Source organism: Oncorhynchus kisutch, linkage group LG7 (assembly GCF_002021735.2).
Source record: "Oncorhynchus kisutch isolate 150728-3 linkage group LG7, Okis_V2, whole genome shotgun sequence".
NCBI classification, from domain to species: Eukaryota; Metazoa; Chordata; class Actinopteri; order Salmoniformes; family Salmonidae; genus Oncorhynchus; species Oncorhynchus kisutch.
In genome coordinates this window covers 54,809,388-54,823,229 of record NC_034180.2, presented here as the reverse complement: position 1 = coordinate 54,823,229, position 13,842 = coordinate 54,809,388, and the positions used below count along the sequence as shown (strand labels likewise).

General features: G+C 46.8%; 1 protein-coding gene across 2 annotated transcripts in view; it reads left to right on the top strand.

Annotated features, from left to right (window-relative positions):
• The window catches only part of LOC116374726 (protein numb homolog), a 113,907-nt gene extending 103,881 nt beyond the window's left edge, over nucleotides 1-10,026 (top strand). For both annotated transcript variants that reach the window (XM_031829374.1, XM_031829373.1), the window contains 5 exons: nucleotides 3,468-3,669; nucleotides 3,821-4,111; nucleotides 5,549-5,707; nucleotides 6,322-6,423; nucleotides 7,326-10,026. In XM_031829374.1, coding sequence (XP_031685234.1) covers nucleotides 3,468-3,669; nucleotides 3,821-4,111; nucleotides 5,549-5,707; nucleotides 6,322-6,423; nucleotides 7,326-8,263 — 1,692 coding nt within the window. In that variant the 3' untranslated portion in view covers nucleotides 8,264-10,026. The remainder of the gene's footprint in view (nucleotides 1-3,467; nucleotides 3,670-3,820; nucleotides 4,112-5,548; nucleotides 5,708-6,321; nucleotides 6,424-7,325) is intronic.
• Nucleotides 10,027-13,842: the final 3,816 nt, after the last annotated feature.

Below are 13,842 nucleotides of genomic sequence, written 5' to 3'. Positions count from 1 at the left end.
AGTGAAATGATAAGGAAGGCCTTAAGCTAGCCTCACTAGTGAAATGATAAGGAAGACCTTAAGCTAGCCTCACTAGTGAAATGATAAGGAAGACCTTAAGCTAGTCTCACTAGTGAAATGATAAGGAAGACCTTAAGCTAGTCTCACTAGTGAACTGATAAGGAAGACCTTAAGCTAGCCTCACTCGTGAAATGATAAGACCTTAAGCTAGCCTCACTAGTGAAATGATAAGGAAGACCTTAAGCTAGCCTCACTCGTGAAATGATAAGGAAGACCTTAAGCTAGTCTCACTAGTGAACTGATAAGGAAGACCTTAAGCTAGCCTCACTCGTGAAATGATAAGACCTTAAGCTAGCCTCACTAGTGAAATGATAAGGAAGACCTTAAGCTAGCCTCACTAGTGAAATGATAAGGAAGACCTTAAGCTAGCCTCACTCGTGAAATGATAAGGAAGACCTTAAGCTAGTCTCACTAGTGAAATGTTAAGGAAGACCTTAAGCTAGCCTCACTAGTGAAATGATAAGACCTTAAGCTAGCCTCACTAGTGAAATGATAAGGAAGACCTTAAGCTAGTCTCACTTGTGAAATGATACGACCTTAAGCTAGTCTCACTAGTGAAATGATAAGGAAGACCTTAAGCTAGCCTCACTAGTGAAATGATAAGACCTTAAGCTATTCTCACTAGTGAAATGATAAGGAAGACCTTAAGCTAGCCTCACTAGTGAAATGATAAGACCTTAAGCTAGCCTCACTAGTGAAATGATAAGACCTTAAGCTAGCCTCACTAGTGAAATGATAAGGAAGACCTTAAGCTAGTCTCACTAGTGAAATGATAAGACCTTAAGCTAGCCTCACTAGTGAAATGATAAGGAAGATCTTAAGCTAGCCTCACTAGTGAAATGATAAGTAAGACCTTAAGCTAGTCTCACTAGTGAAATGATAAGTAAGACCTTAAGCTAGCCTCACTAGTGAAATGATAAGTAAGACCTTAAGCTAGCCTCACTAGTGAAATGATAAGGAAGACCTTAAGCTAGTCTCACTGGTGAAATGATAAGGAAGACCTTAAGCTAGTCTCACTAGTGAAATGATAAGGAAGACCTTAAGCTAGTCTCACTAGTGAAATGATAAGGAAGGCCTTAAGCTAGCCTCACTAGTGAAATGATAAGGAAGACCTTAAGCTAGCCTCACTAGTGAAATGATAAGGAAGACCTTAAGCTATTCTCACTAGTGAAATGATAAGACCTTAAGCTAGTCTCACTAGTGAAATGATAAGACCTTAAGCTATTCTCACTAGTGAAATGATAAGACCTTAAGCTAGTCTCACTAGTGAAATGATAAGACCTTAAGCTAGCCTCACTAGTGAAATGATAAGTAAGACCTTAAGCTAGTCTCACTAGTGAAATGATAAGTAAGACCTTAAGCTAGCCTCACTAGTGAAATGATAAGTAAGACCTTAAGCTAGTCTCACTAGTGAAATGATAAGTAAGACCTTAAGCTAGCCTCACTAGTGAAATGATAAGTAAGACCTTAAGCTAGTCTCACTGGTGAAATGATAAGGAAGACCTTAAGTTAGCCTCACTAGTGAAATGATAAGGAAGACCTTAAGCTAGCCTCACTAGTGAAATGATAAGGAAGGCCTTAAGCTAGCCTCACTAGTGAAATGATAAGGAAGACCTTAAGCTAGCCTCACTAGTGAAATGATAAGGAAGACCTTAAGCTAGTCTCACTAGTGAAATGATAAGGAAGACCTTAAGCTAGTCTCACTAGTGAAATGATAAGGAAGACCTTAAGCTAGCCTCACTCGTGAAATGATAAGACCTTAAGCTAGCCTCACTAGTGAAATGATAAGGAAGACCTTAAGCTAGCCTCACTAGTGAAATGATAAGGAAGACCTTAAGCTAGCCTCACTCGTGAAATGATAAGGAAGACCTTAAGCTAGTCTCACTAGTGAAATGTTAAGGAAGACCTTAAGCTAGCCTCACTAGTGAAATGATAAGACCTTAAGCTAGCCTCACTAGTGAAATGATAAGGAAGACCTTAAGCTAGTCTCACTAGTGAAATGATACGACCTTAAGCTAGTCTCACTAGTGAAATGATAAGGAAGACCTTAAGCTAGCCTCACTAGTGAAATGATAAGACCTTAAGCTATTCTCACTAGTGAACTGATAAGGAAGACCTTAAGCTAGCCTCACTAGTGAACTGATAAGGAAGACCTTAAGCTAGCCTCACTAGTGAAATGATAAGGAAGACCTTAAGCTAGTCTCACTAGTGAAATGATACGACCTTAAGCTAGACTCACTAGTGAAATGATAAGGAAGACCTTAAGCTAGCCTCACTAGTGAAATGATAAGACCTTAAGCTATTCTCACTAGTGAAATGATAAGGAAGACCTTAAGCTATTCTCACTAGTGAAATGATAAGACCTTAAGCTAGTCTCACTAGTGAAATGATAAGACCTTAAGCTAGTCTCACTAGTGAAATGATAAGACCTTAAGCTAGTCTCACTAGTGAAATGATAAGACCTTAAGCTAGCCTCACTAGTGAAATGATAAGACCTTAAGCTAGTCTCACTAGTGAAATGATAAGACCTTAAGCTAGTCTCACTAGTGAAATGATAAGACCTTAAGCTAGCCTCACTAGTGAGATGATAAGACCTTAAGCTAGTCTCACTAGTGAAATGATAAGACCTTAAGCTAGTCTCACTAGTGAAATGATAAGACCTTAAGCTAGTCTCACTAGTGAAATGATAAGACCTTAAGCTAGCCTCACTAGTGAAATGATAAGACCTTAAGCTAGTCTCACTAGTGAAATCACTGTGTTTCATGTTCTGTGTTTCATGTTCTGTGTTCTGTGTTTCATGTTCTGTGTTCTGTGTTTCATGTTTTGTGTTCTGAGTTTCATGTTCTGTGTTCTGTGTTCTGAGTTTCATGTTCTGTGTTCTGTGTTTCATGTTCTGTGTTTTGTGTTTCATGTTCTGTGTTTCATGTTCTGTGTTTCATGTTCTGTGTTCTGAGTTTCATGTTTTGTGTTGACCCCAGGAAGAGTAGCTGCTGCTTTCACAACAGATAATACCAAATACTATTACTGAAGTGTTGTCTCAGGGAGAATGGCTGTTATTAAGGTGTTATTAGGATGTTATTCAGGTGTTATTAAGGTGTTATGTGGTAATGTGTTAAGGTGTTATGTGGTATTGTGTTAAGGTGTTATGTGGTATTGTGTTAAGGTGTTATGTGGTAATGTGTTATGTGGTATTGTGTTAAGGTGTTATGTGGTATTGTGTTAAGGAGTTATGTGGTAATGTGTTAAGGTGTTATGTGGTAATGTGTTATGTGGTATTGTGTTAAGGTGTTATGTGGTAATGTGTTATGTGGTATTGTGTTAAGGTGTTATGTGGTATTGTGTTAAGGAGTTATGTGGTAATGTAGTAATGTGTTATGTGGTAATGAGTTATGTGGTAATGTGTAAAGGGAGAGCGTCTGAGCCACTCGGTGGGCTGTGCCTTCGCTGCCTGTCTGGAGAGGAAACAGAAGAGAGAGAAGGAGTGTGGTGTCACAGCAACCTTCGACTCCAACAGAACCACCTTCACCAGGGAGGGCTCGTTCCGAGTTACCACGGCGACGGAAGCCGCTGAGCGAGAGGAGGTCATGAGGCAGTTACAGGACAAGAAAGGTGTGTGTGTGTGTGTGTGTGTGTGTGTGTGTGTGTGTGTGTGTGTGTGTGTGTGTGTGTGTGTGTGTGTGTGTGTGTGTGTGTTCTTGTGACCCGTTCTTTACATGATGTATCTATCTGGTGGTCTGCCATCCCCTGATGTTTCCTACAGCGGAGGGCGATGTCAGGCCCCCCATCCCTCTCTCCTCAGGCCCCAGTGAGGGTGTGGTGAACCAGGCTGTGGCCCCTCTACCAGGGCCACCGTCCCCCTCCTCCTCCCCTCCCCTGGGCCCCCAGGTTATCCCCCGCAGACACGCCCCAGTGGAGGTCCTGGCCAGACAGGGTTCCTTCAGAGGGTTCCCTGCCCTCAACAACAACTCCTCTCCCTTCAAACGGCAGCTGTCTCTCAGGATCAACGATCTGCCCCCTACCATGCAGTCTGACTTCCCCATGAACAACACAGGTCAGTCTGTAGCTAGTCTGACCTCACCATGAACAACACAGGTCAGTCTGTAGCTAGTCTGACTTCCCCATGAACAACACAGGTCAGTCTGTAGCTAGTCTGACCTCACCATGAACAACACAGGTCAGTCTGTAGCTAGTCTGACCTCACCATGAACAACACAGGTCAGTCTGTAGCTAGTCTGACCTCACCTTGAACAACACAGGTCAGTCTGTAGCTAGTCTGACCTCACCATGAACAACACAGGTCAGTCTGTAGCTAGTCTGACCTCACCATGAACAACACAGGTCAGTCTGTAGCTAGTCTGACCTCACCTTGAACAACACAGGTCAGTCTGTAGCTAGTCTGACCTCACCATGAACAACACAGGTCAGTCTGTAGCTAGTCTGACCTCACCATGAACAACACAGGTCAGTCTGTAGCTAGTCTGACCTCACCATGAACAACACAGGTCAGTCTGTAGCTAGTCTGACCTCACCATGAACAACACAGGTCAGTCTGTAGCTAGTCTGACCTCACCATGAACAACACAGGTCAGTCTGTAGCTAGTCTGACCTCACCATGAACAACACAGGTCAGATGTGGGTACACTCTTGTCTCATTCACCTACGATAGATCAGTACATCACTTTGTAACCATGTATGAAACAATATTAGGCATCAGTGGCTTGCTATGTGAGCTTTGGTTTTCAGAATGTTTTTGTCCATAATGATTCTGTCCACTACAACAGTATTGTCCATAATGTTTCTGTCCACTACAATAGAACAGTATTGTCCATAATGATTCTGTCCACTACAACAGTATTGTCCATAATGATTCTGTCCACTACAACAGTATTGTCCATAATGTTTCTGTCCACTACAATACAACAGTATTGTCCATAATGATTCTGTCCACTACAATATAACAGTATTGTCCATAATGATTCTGTCCACTACAACAGTATTGTCCATAATGTTTCTGTCCACTACAATACAACAGTATTGTCCATAATGATTCTGTCCACTACAATACAACAGTATTGTCCATAATGATTCTGTCCACTACAACAGTATTGTCCATAATGATTCTGTCCACTACAATACAACAGTATTGTCCATAATGATTCTGTCCACTACAATACAACAGTATTGTCCATAATGATTCTGTCCACTACAATACAACAGTATTGTCCATAATGATTCTGTCCACTACAATACAACAGTATTGTCCATAATGATTCTGTCCACTACAATACAACAGTATTGTCCATAATGATTCTGTCCAATACAATACAACAGTATTGTCCATAATGTTTCTGTCCAATACAATACAACAGAAATGTGTCTTCTGCTCCGTCCTCAGCGCCCCCAGACAGCACACATCATAAACAGTGTTTTTTTGTGAGGGTACCTCATGGCTGAATGTCTGAAAAATGTCCATGTCCCATTCCTCCAGTCCCAGAGGTGGAGGGAGAGGGGGACAGCATCAGCTCGTTGTGTACCCAGATCGCCTCAGCCTTCAGTGGGCCTCCTGAAGACCCCTTCTCCCAAGCCCCCATGCCCCGACCAACCTCCACCCCACAGTCACCTGTAGCGCCCCCGGGGGCTCAGCCAGGTAACTACACTCCACTGCAACACAAACCAAGACAGCCGACACACACACAATAACACAAGTTCACGTGCCTTTTTCTAGGCCTCGTCTCCCTGCATTTTGAATAACACGTTATGAAGTGCTTATGATGCTTCAGTTGTTCATATCTTTCATATCCATCTAATATTACCATGTCTATATACCACGTGGTGTCTGTATGTATCATCTAATATTACCACATGGTGTCTGTATGTATCATCTAATATTACAACATGGTGTCTGTATGTATCATCTAATATTACCATGTCTATATACCACATGGTGTCTGTATGTATCATCTAATATTACAACATGGTGTCTGTATGTATCATCTAATATTACCACATGGTGTCTGTATGTATCATCTAATATTACCACATGGTGTCTGTATGTATCATCTAATATTACCATGTCTATATACCACATGGTGTCTGTATGTATCATCTAATATTACCACATGGTGTCTGTATGTATCATCTAATATTACCACATGGTGTCTGTATGTATCATCTAATATTACCACATGGTGTCTGTATGTATCATCTAATATTACAACATGGTGTCTGTATGTATCATCTAATATTTGTCTAACTCTCCAGCACTGCCCCCTCCACTTCCTGCCCGAGACACTAACCCCTGGGCCAAGACTCCTGGCCACGCAGGGCACCATACCCCCCCGACCTCCACCTCAGCACACCCAGGTAAGGACTAGAGCATAGAAATAGATTTAGGAGCCTCGGGCCCCTTGGTGTTTGGCAACTACTGTGGTTGTTCTGTTTCTATGGACTGAGACACCAGACCAGAACACAGGCTGGTTCTGTTTCTATGGACTGAGACACCAGACCAGAACACAGGCTGGTTCTGTTTCTATGGACTGAGACACCAGACCAGAACACAGACAGGCTGGTTCTGTTTCTATGGACTGAGACACCAGACCAGAACACAGACAGGCTGGTTCTGTTTCTATGGACTGAGACACCAGACCAGAACACAGACAGGCTGGTTCTGTTTCTATGGACTGAGACACCAGACCAGAACACAGACAGGCTGGTTCTGTTTCTCTGGACTGAGACACCAGACCAGAACACAGACAGGCTGGTTCTGTTTCTCTGGACTGAGACACCAGACCAGAACACAGACAGGCTGGTTCTGTTTCTATGGACTGAGACACCAGACCAGAACACAGACAGGCTGGTTCTGTTTCTATGGACTGAGACACCAGACCAGAACACAGACAGGCTGGTTCTGTTTCTATGGACTGAGACACCAGACCAGAACACAGACAGGCTGGTTCTGTTTCTATGGACTGAGACACCAGACCAGAACACAGACAGGCTGGTTCTGTTTCTATGGACTGAGACACCAGACCAGAACACAGACAGGCTGGATTCAACTAAATTGATTCCACAGCAAGTCTGACATGGGAAAAGTGCTTAGCAAGTTAGCAACGTCATGATTGTCATCAATCAATCAAATCTATTGATAATGCTCTTTCTACATCATCTGTTGTCGGTGTTATTGTTCAGTTTTAAGATGCTTTCAGGTTCAATTATTAGGATTTACTCTGAAATGTCTAAACATTCCATGATGTTTTCTCTACTAGGAGGTGATTGGACGACACCAGTGATTGTAGCTCCTCCCTCCGCCACATCGTCTCCGTCTCACCACTCCCACCGCCGCACGCCGTCGGAGGCTGACCGTTGGCTCGAGGAGGTCACCAAGTCTGTCCGCGCTCCGCAACTCGGGTCCACACCCCCCTCCCAACCGTTCCTCACCCCCAACCCACCAGCCTTCTCCATCCCCCCAACCCAGGCTTTCATTGTCCCCATGCCTTCCACCCAGGCCTTCCCTGCTACCCTACCCCCTAACCAGGCCTTCCCTGCTACCCTACCCCCTAACCAGGCCTTCCCTGCTACCCTACCCCCTAACCAGGCCTTCCCTGCTACCCTACCCCCTAACAAGGCCTTCCCTGCCACACTAGCCCCTAACCAGCCCTTCTCTACCCCCCCAACCCAGGCAGTTGCCCCTGTGGCCTTCATGTCCTCCCTGCCCCCTGCGATTCCCATGCTGGCCCCTCGCCAACCTGCCTACCACACCCAGGCCCCAGCCTCCTACCCCATGTCCAACGGGCTGCCCTATGCCCATCCCAGTGTGCCCGTGATGGGCATCACACCCTCTCAGATGGTGGCCAATGTGTTTGGTTCAGCCACTCAGCCCCAGGCGTACCCCACCCCCCAGTATGACCCTGATCAGCACACTGTGTGTATCCCCTTCAGCAACCCCCACCAGCAGCCCCTTCCCTTCCAGGCACCCAATGGGAGTGTAGCCTTCAACGGGGGTGGGGCCGACAGCTGGGCCCCTCCCTCCCTGCCCCCTCCGTCCTCCCCGGCCCCTCCCCTTCCCCCGCAACCCCTGGCGACGGCCGATCCCTTCGAGGCCAAGTGGGCCGCCCTGGAGACCCACTCCCGCCAGCGCACCACGCCATCGCCCACTAACCCCTTCTCCTCCGAGCTGCACAAGACCTTTGAGATCCAACTCTAGAGACTGAGAAGCTGGGAGGAGGAGGTGGTGGACTGGGACTGAGGAGGAGGTGGTGATGATGGGGGAGAGGATACTTTTTTAATGAATTTGCAGGTTGGTGAGGGACGGAAGAGGAGCAGACTAGCCTTTCTCTCAGTCTCTACATCTGCCTGGATTGGCTTAGTGGAGGACCTGAGTGGAGGAGATGGATGGGTGGGTGGATGAAGGATGGAAACAGTAGGACAGGAAGGAGAGTTGGAGGTATGGAGGTGCTGCCGCTGCTTACCAGACATTTCATTTGTATTGTGGGTTTAGTTGTGTTGTTGCTTTGGATGACGTGGAAGTGGACATGATGACCCTGTGGAGTGGTGGATCTGAGAACACACAGCCCCGACTCCCAACCCCGACCCGAGCCCCAACCCCGACCCCAACCCCCGACCCCCAACCCCGACCCGAGCCCCAACACCGACCCCAACCCCAACACCGACCCTAGCCCCAACACCGACCCTAGCCCCAACCCCGACCCGAGCCCCAACACCAACCCCAGCCCCGACCCGAGCCCCAACCCCAGCCCCGACCCCGACCCGAGCCCCAACCCCGACCCGACCCCAGCCCCGACCCCAGCCCCGACCCCAGCCCCAACCCCAACCCCGACCCTAGCCCCAACCCCAGCCCCGACCCCAACCCAACCCTGACCCGAGCCCCGACCCCAACCCAGCCCCAACCCCAGCCCCAACCCCGACCCGAGCCCTCCCAGCTCTCGAGACACACTCAAACAACTTTACCAGGGGTTGCTACCCCTTCCTCCCTCTCCTGGTCCAGCTCACAGCGCCCCCAGGTGGCTGGAGTATGATCTGCTCTCCCGACCACCTGTCAGGCAGAAGGACTGCAGCACTGAAAGAGAACTGAGCTTCCAGACCAGAGGTTCTCATCTAAAAAACATTTTTAAAAAATCAGAAAAAGTGAGAGAATGCCAAAATATTTATTTTTATGCATTAAGGTATATTTTAAAAAATAGCTTTGGAAATCTAACAGAAGAGTTGTAAAGTAATCTCTGCCAAGGGCACAGAGGATAGCTAGCTACAATGAGGGGATGTGCAACCTGTATACAAGAAACTATCATGTATTACAAATCTATATCTATTAAGAATATATTAGTGTACACAGCTCACGGCAACTGATTTCTGTGATGACTTGAAGAGAGAACATGTTGAAAGGACAGCTGGTGTTTTATTTAGTATTCTGTCTCATTTTGCCGTTCGCTGTTTGCATCCTGTGATTGGATGTTCTTCTCACTGTAAATAGTTCAATCATCATTGCAGAAACAATCGATGTGGTTCCAGCGGGCAGCAGTGTGGTCGGCAGTATGGGGTACCCTGGGGGTGTATTCGTTAAGAACCAAACGGGGTGAGGGACCTACTTGAATTTTCCAAATAGAAACCCTTGTTTCCCATTGCGTAACGTTTTGCTACGGTGTGCGACTAATGAATACACCCCCAGGCTGCCTCTGCTACCACTGATCTGCCCTCTCAAGTCTCCTTACTATGATAGTACTAGTCTAGTACTCGATAGTACTAGTAATTAGTACTCATCTAGTACTCGATAGTACTATTCGTTAGGACTTAACTACATTTGACTTCCATCTTCATTGTCATTCTTTTAATTTTTTTGTGGTAATGTTCGTACTTTGTTGTTGTATTTTGACACTAAGGACAGTGTCATCTCCCAATTTTATTTATCCTTCAATGATATTATTTTTTAAATAAAAATGATTGATTTCCCCATATTATTTGCACAAGGCACTATAGTACAGTAGTTCATCACTTCAGGGCTTTAGTGAATGATGGTCATCAGTTCATGGCTGTGGGTAATGTATGTTTTCGCCATAACTGATATCTGTGGGGGTGCAAAATTCCAGTAACTTTACACAAATTCCCAGGAATTCTGGAAAACCTTTTGGTAGAGTTAGCGGGAAACATGCAACCCTATCGGTGTCAGAAGGACAGGGTGTCCTGACCTCAATGATCTGACGGGGGGCCTGACCTCTTTGATCTGATGGAGGGGCCTGACCTCTTTGATCTGATGGAGGGGCCTGACCTCTTTAATCTGATGGGGGGGCCTGACCTTTTTAATCTGACGGGGGGCCTGACCTCTTTAATCTGACCGGACGGACGGGCCTGACCTCTTTAATCTGATGGGGGGGCCTGACCTCTTTAATCTGACGGTGGTCCTGACCTCTAATCTGGCGGGGGGGGCCTGACCTCTTTAATCTGACGGTGGTCCTGACCTCTAATCTGGCGGGGGGCCTGACCTCTTTAATCTGGCGGGGGGCCTGACCTCTTTAACCGGACGGACGGACGGGGGCTGACCTCTTTAATCTGGCAGGGGGCCTGACCTCTTTAATCTGACGGGGGGCCTGACCTCTTTAATCTGACGGTGGTCCTGACCTCTAATCTGGCGGTGGTCCTGACCTCTAATCTGGCGGGGGGGCCTGACCTCTTTAATCTGATGGTGGTCCTGATCTCTAATCTGGCGGGGGGCCTGATCTCTTTAATCTGGCGGGGGGCCTGACCTCTTTAACCGGACGGACGGACAGGGGCTGACCTCTTTAATCTGGCGGGGGGCCTGACCTCTTTAATCTGGCGGGGGGCCTGACCTCTTTAATCTGGCAGGCCTGACCTCTTTAATCTGACGGGGGGCCTGAACTCTTTAATCTGACGGGGGGCCTGACCTCTAATCTGGCCTGACCTCTTTAATCTGACGGGGGGCCTGACAGTGAGTCCAGCTGTTTGCAGTGGAAAGAGACAGTGAACCTGTTTCTCTTTCTCTGGTTTGAGTCCTAAATGGAACACTATTCCCTACATAGTGCACTACTTTTGACCAGGAGTAAGGAGCGGTAGTGTGTGTACAGTGCATTTGGAAAGTACTCAGACCCCTTAACTTTTTCCCCCATGTTGTTACGTTTCAGCCTTATTCTACAATTGATTCAATTTAGGGCGGCAGGTAGCCTAGTGGTTAGAGGAGGCAGGTAGCCTAGTGGTTAGAGGAGGCAGGTAGCCTAGTGGTTAGAGGAGGCAGGTAGCCTAGTGGTTAGAGGAGGCAGGTAGCCTAGTGGTTATCACATTTACATAAGTATTCAGACCCTTTACTCAGTACTTTGTTGATGCACCTTTGGCAGCGATTACAGCCTCAGGTCTTCTTGGGTAGGATGCTACAAGTTTGCCGTACCTGTATTTGGGGAGTTTCTCCTGTTCTTCTGTACAGATCCTCTCAAGCTCTGTCAGGTTGGATGGGGAGCGTCACTGCACAGCTGTTTTCAGGTCTCTCCAGAGATGTTCGATCTGGTTCAAGTCCGGGCTCTGGCTGAGCCCCTCAAGGACATTCAGAAACTTGTCCTGAAGCCTCTCCTGCATTGTCTTGTCTGTGTGCTTAGGGTCATTATCCTGTTGGAAGGTGAACTTTCACCCCAGTCTGAGGTCCTGAGCGCTATGGAGCAGGTTTTCATCAAGGATCTCTCTGTACTTTTCTCTGTTCATCTTTCCCTCGATCCTGACTAATCTCCCAGTCCCTGCAGCTGAAAAACATCCCCACAGCAGGATGCTGCCACCACCATGCTTCACCATAGGGATGGTGCCAGGTTTCCTCCAGACGTGAGGCTTGGCATTCAGGCCAAAGAGTTCAATCTTGGTTTCATCAGACCAGGGAACCGTGTTTCTCGGTCTGAGAGTCTTTAGCTGCCTTTTGACCAACTCCAAGTGGGCTGCCATGTGCCTTTTACTGAGGAGTGGCTTCTGTCTGGCCACTCTACCATAAGGCCTGATTGGTGGAGTGCTGCAGAGATGGTTGTCCTTGTGGAAGGATCTCCAATCTCCACAGAGGAACTCTGGAGCTCTTTCACTGACCATCGGATTCTTGGTAACCTCCCTGACCAAGGCCCTTCTCTTCAGATTGCTCAGTTTGGCCGGACGGCCAGCTCTAGGAAGAGTCTTGGTGGTTCCAAACTTCTTCCATTTAAGAATGATGGAGGCCACTATGTTCTTGAGGACCTTCAATGCTGCAGACATTTTTTGGTACCCTTCCCCAGATCTGTGCCTCGACACAATCCTGTCTCGGCGCTCTACGGACAATTCCTTCGACCTCATTGCTTGGTTTTTGCTCTGACATGCCCTGTCAGCCTTGGGACCTTATATAGAAAGGTGTGTGTCTTTCCAAATCATGTCCAATCAATTGAATTTACCACAGGTGAACTCCAATCAAGTTGTAGAAACATCTCAAGGATGATCAATGGAAACAGGATTCACCTGAACTCAGTTTCGAGTCTCACAGCAAAGGGTCTGAATACTTATGTAAATAAGCTATTTCTGTTGTTTTCACTTTGTCATTATGGGGTATTGTGATGTCATTATGGGGTATTGTGATGTCATTATGGGGTATTGTGTGTAGATAGATGTGGATTTGTTGTTGTATTTAATACATTGTAGAATAAGGCTGTAACGTAACAAAATGTGAGAAAAGTCCAGGGGTCTGACTACTTTCCAAAGGCACTGTATATAGTGCACTACTTTTGACCAGGAGAAATGCACTATATAGGGAATAGGGTGCCATAGGGCTCTGGTCTATAGTAGTGCACTATATAGGGAATAGGGAGCCATTTGGGATGTACACTCTGTCCCTCACTCTGGTCTGACATACTTGTTTTATCAGGCCTTTTTAATCAAACCAGTTTTATCAAGCCTGTGAATACGATAAGTTCTCTGATCTCGTGAACATGATCTGGTCTCTGATCAGTTCTCTGATCTAGTGAATATGATCAGTTCTCTGATCTAGTGAATATGATCTGGTCTCTGATCAAGTGTTCTCTGATTTCATTAGTTTATTCCACTTCTTTCCAGAACAATTTAAGCTAAAAATATGTAATAAATTGATGGTGGAAGAAGAAAAACAAGCTTCTGGGTGTTTATGAGTTCCGTGAGTTCCCTGTGTTCCCTGAGTTCCCTGTGTTCCGTGAGTTCCCTGTGTTCCGTGAGTTCCCTGTGTTCCCTGTGTTCCGTGAGTTCCCTGTGTTCCCTGAGTTCCCCGTGTTCCCTGTGTTCCGTGAGTTCCCTGTGTTCCGTGAGTTCCCCGTGTTCCCTGTGTTCCGTGAGTTCCCTGTGTTCCGTGAGTTAGTTCCCTGTGTTCCGTGAGTTCCGTGTGTTCCGTGAGTTCCCTGTGTTCCGTGTGTTCCGTGAGTTCCCTGTGTTACGTGAGTTCCCTGTATTCCGTGTGTTCCCTGTGTTCCGTGTGTTCCGTGAGTTCCCTGTGTTCCCTGTATTCCGTGAGTAACGTGAGTTCCCTGTGTTCCGTGAGTTCCCTGTGTTCCGTGTGTTCCCTGTGTTCCGTGTGTTCCCTGTGTTCTGTGTGTTCCGTGAGTTCCCTGTGTTCCGTGAGTTCCGTGTGTTCCCTGTGTTCCGTGTGTTCCGTGAGTTCCCTGTGTTCCCTGTATTCCGTGAGTTCCGTGTGTTCCCTGTGTTCCGTGTGTTCCCTGTGTTCCCTGTATTCCGTGTGTTCCCTGAGTTCCCTGTGTTCCCTGTGTTCTGTGTGTTCCGTGAGTTCCCTATGTT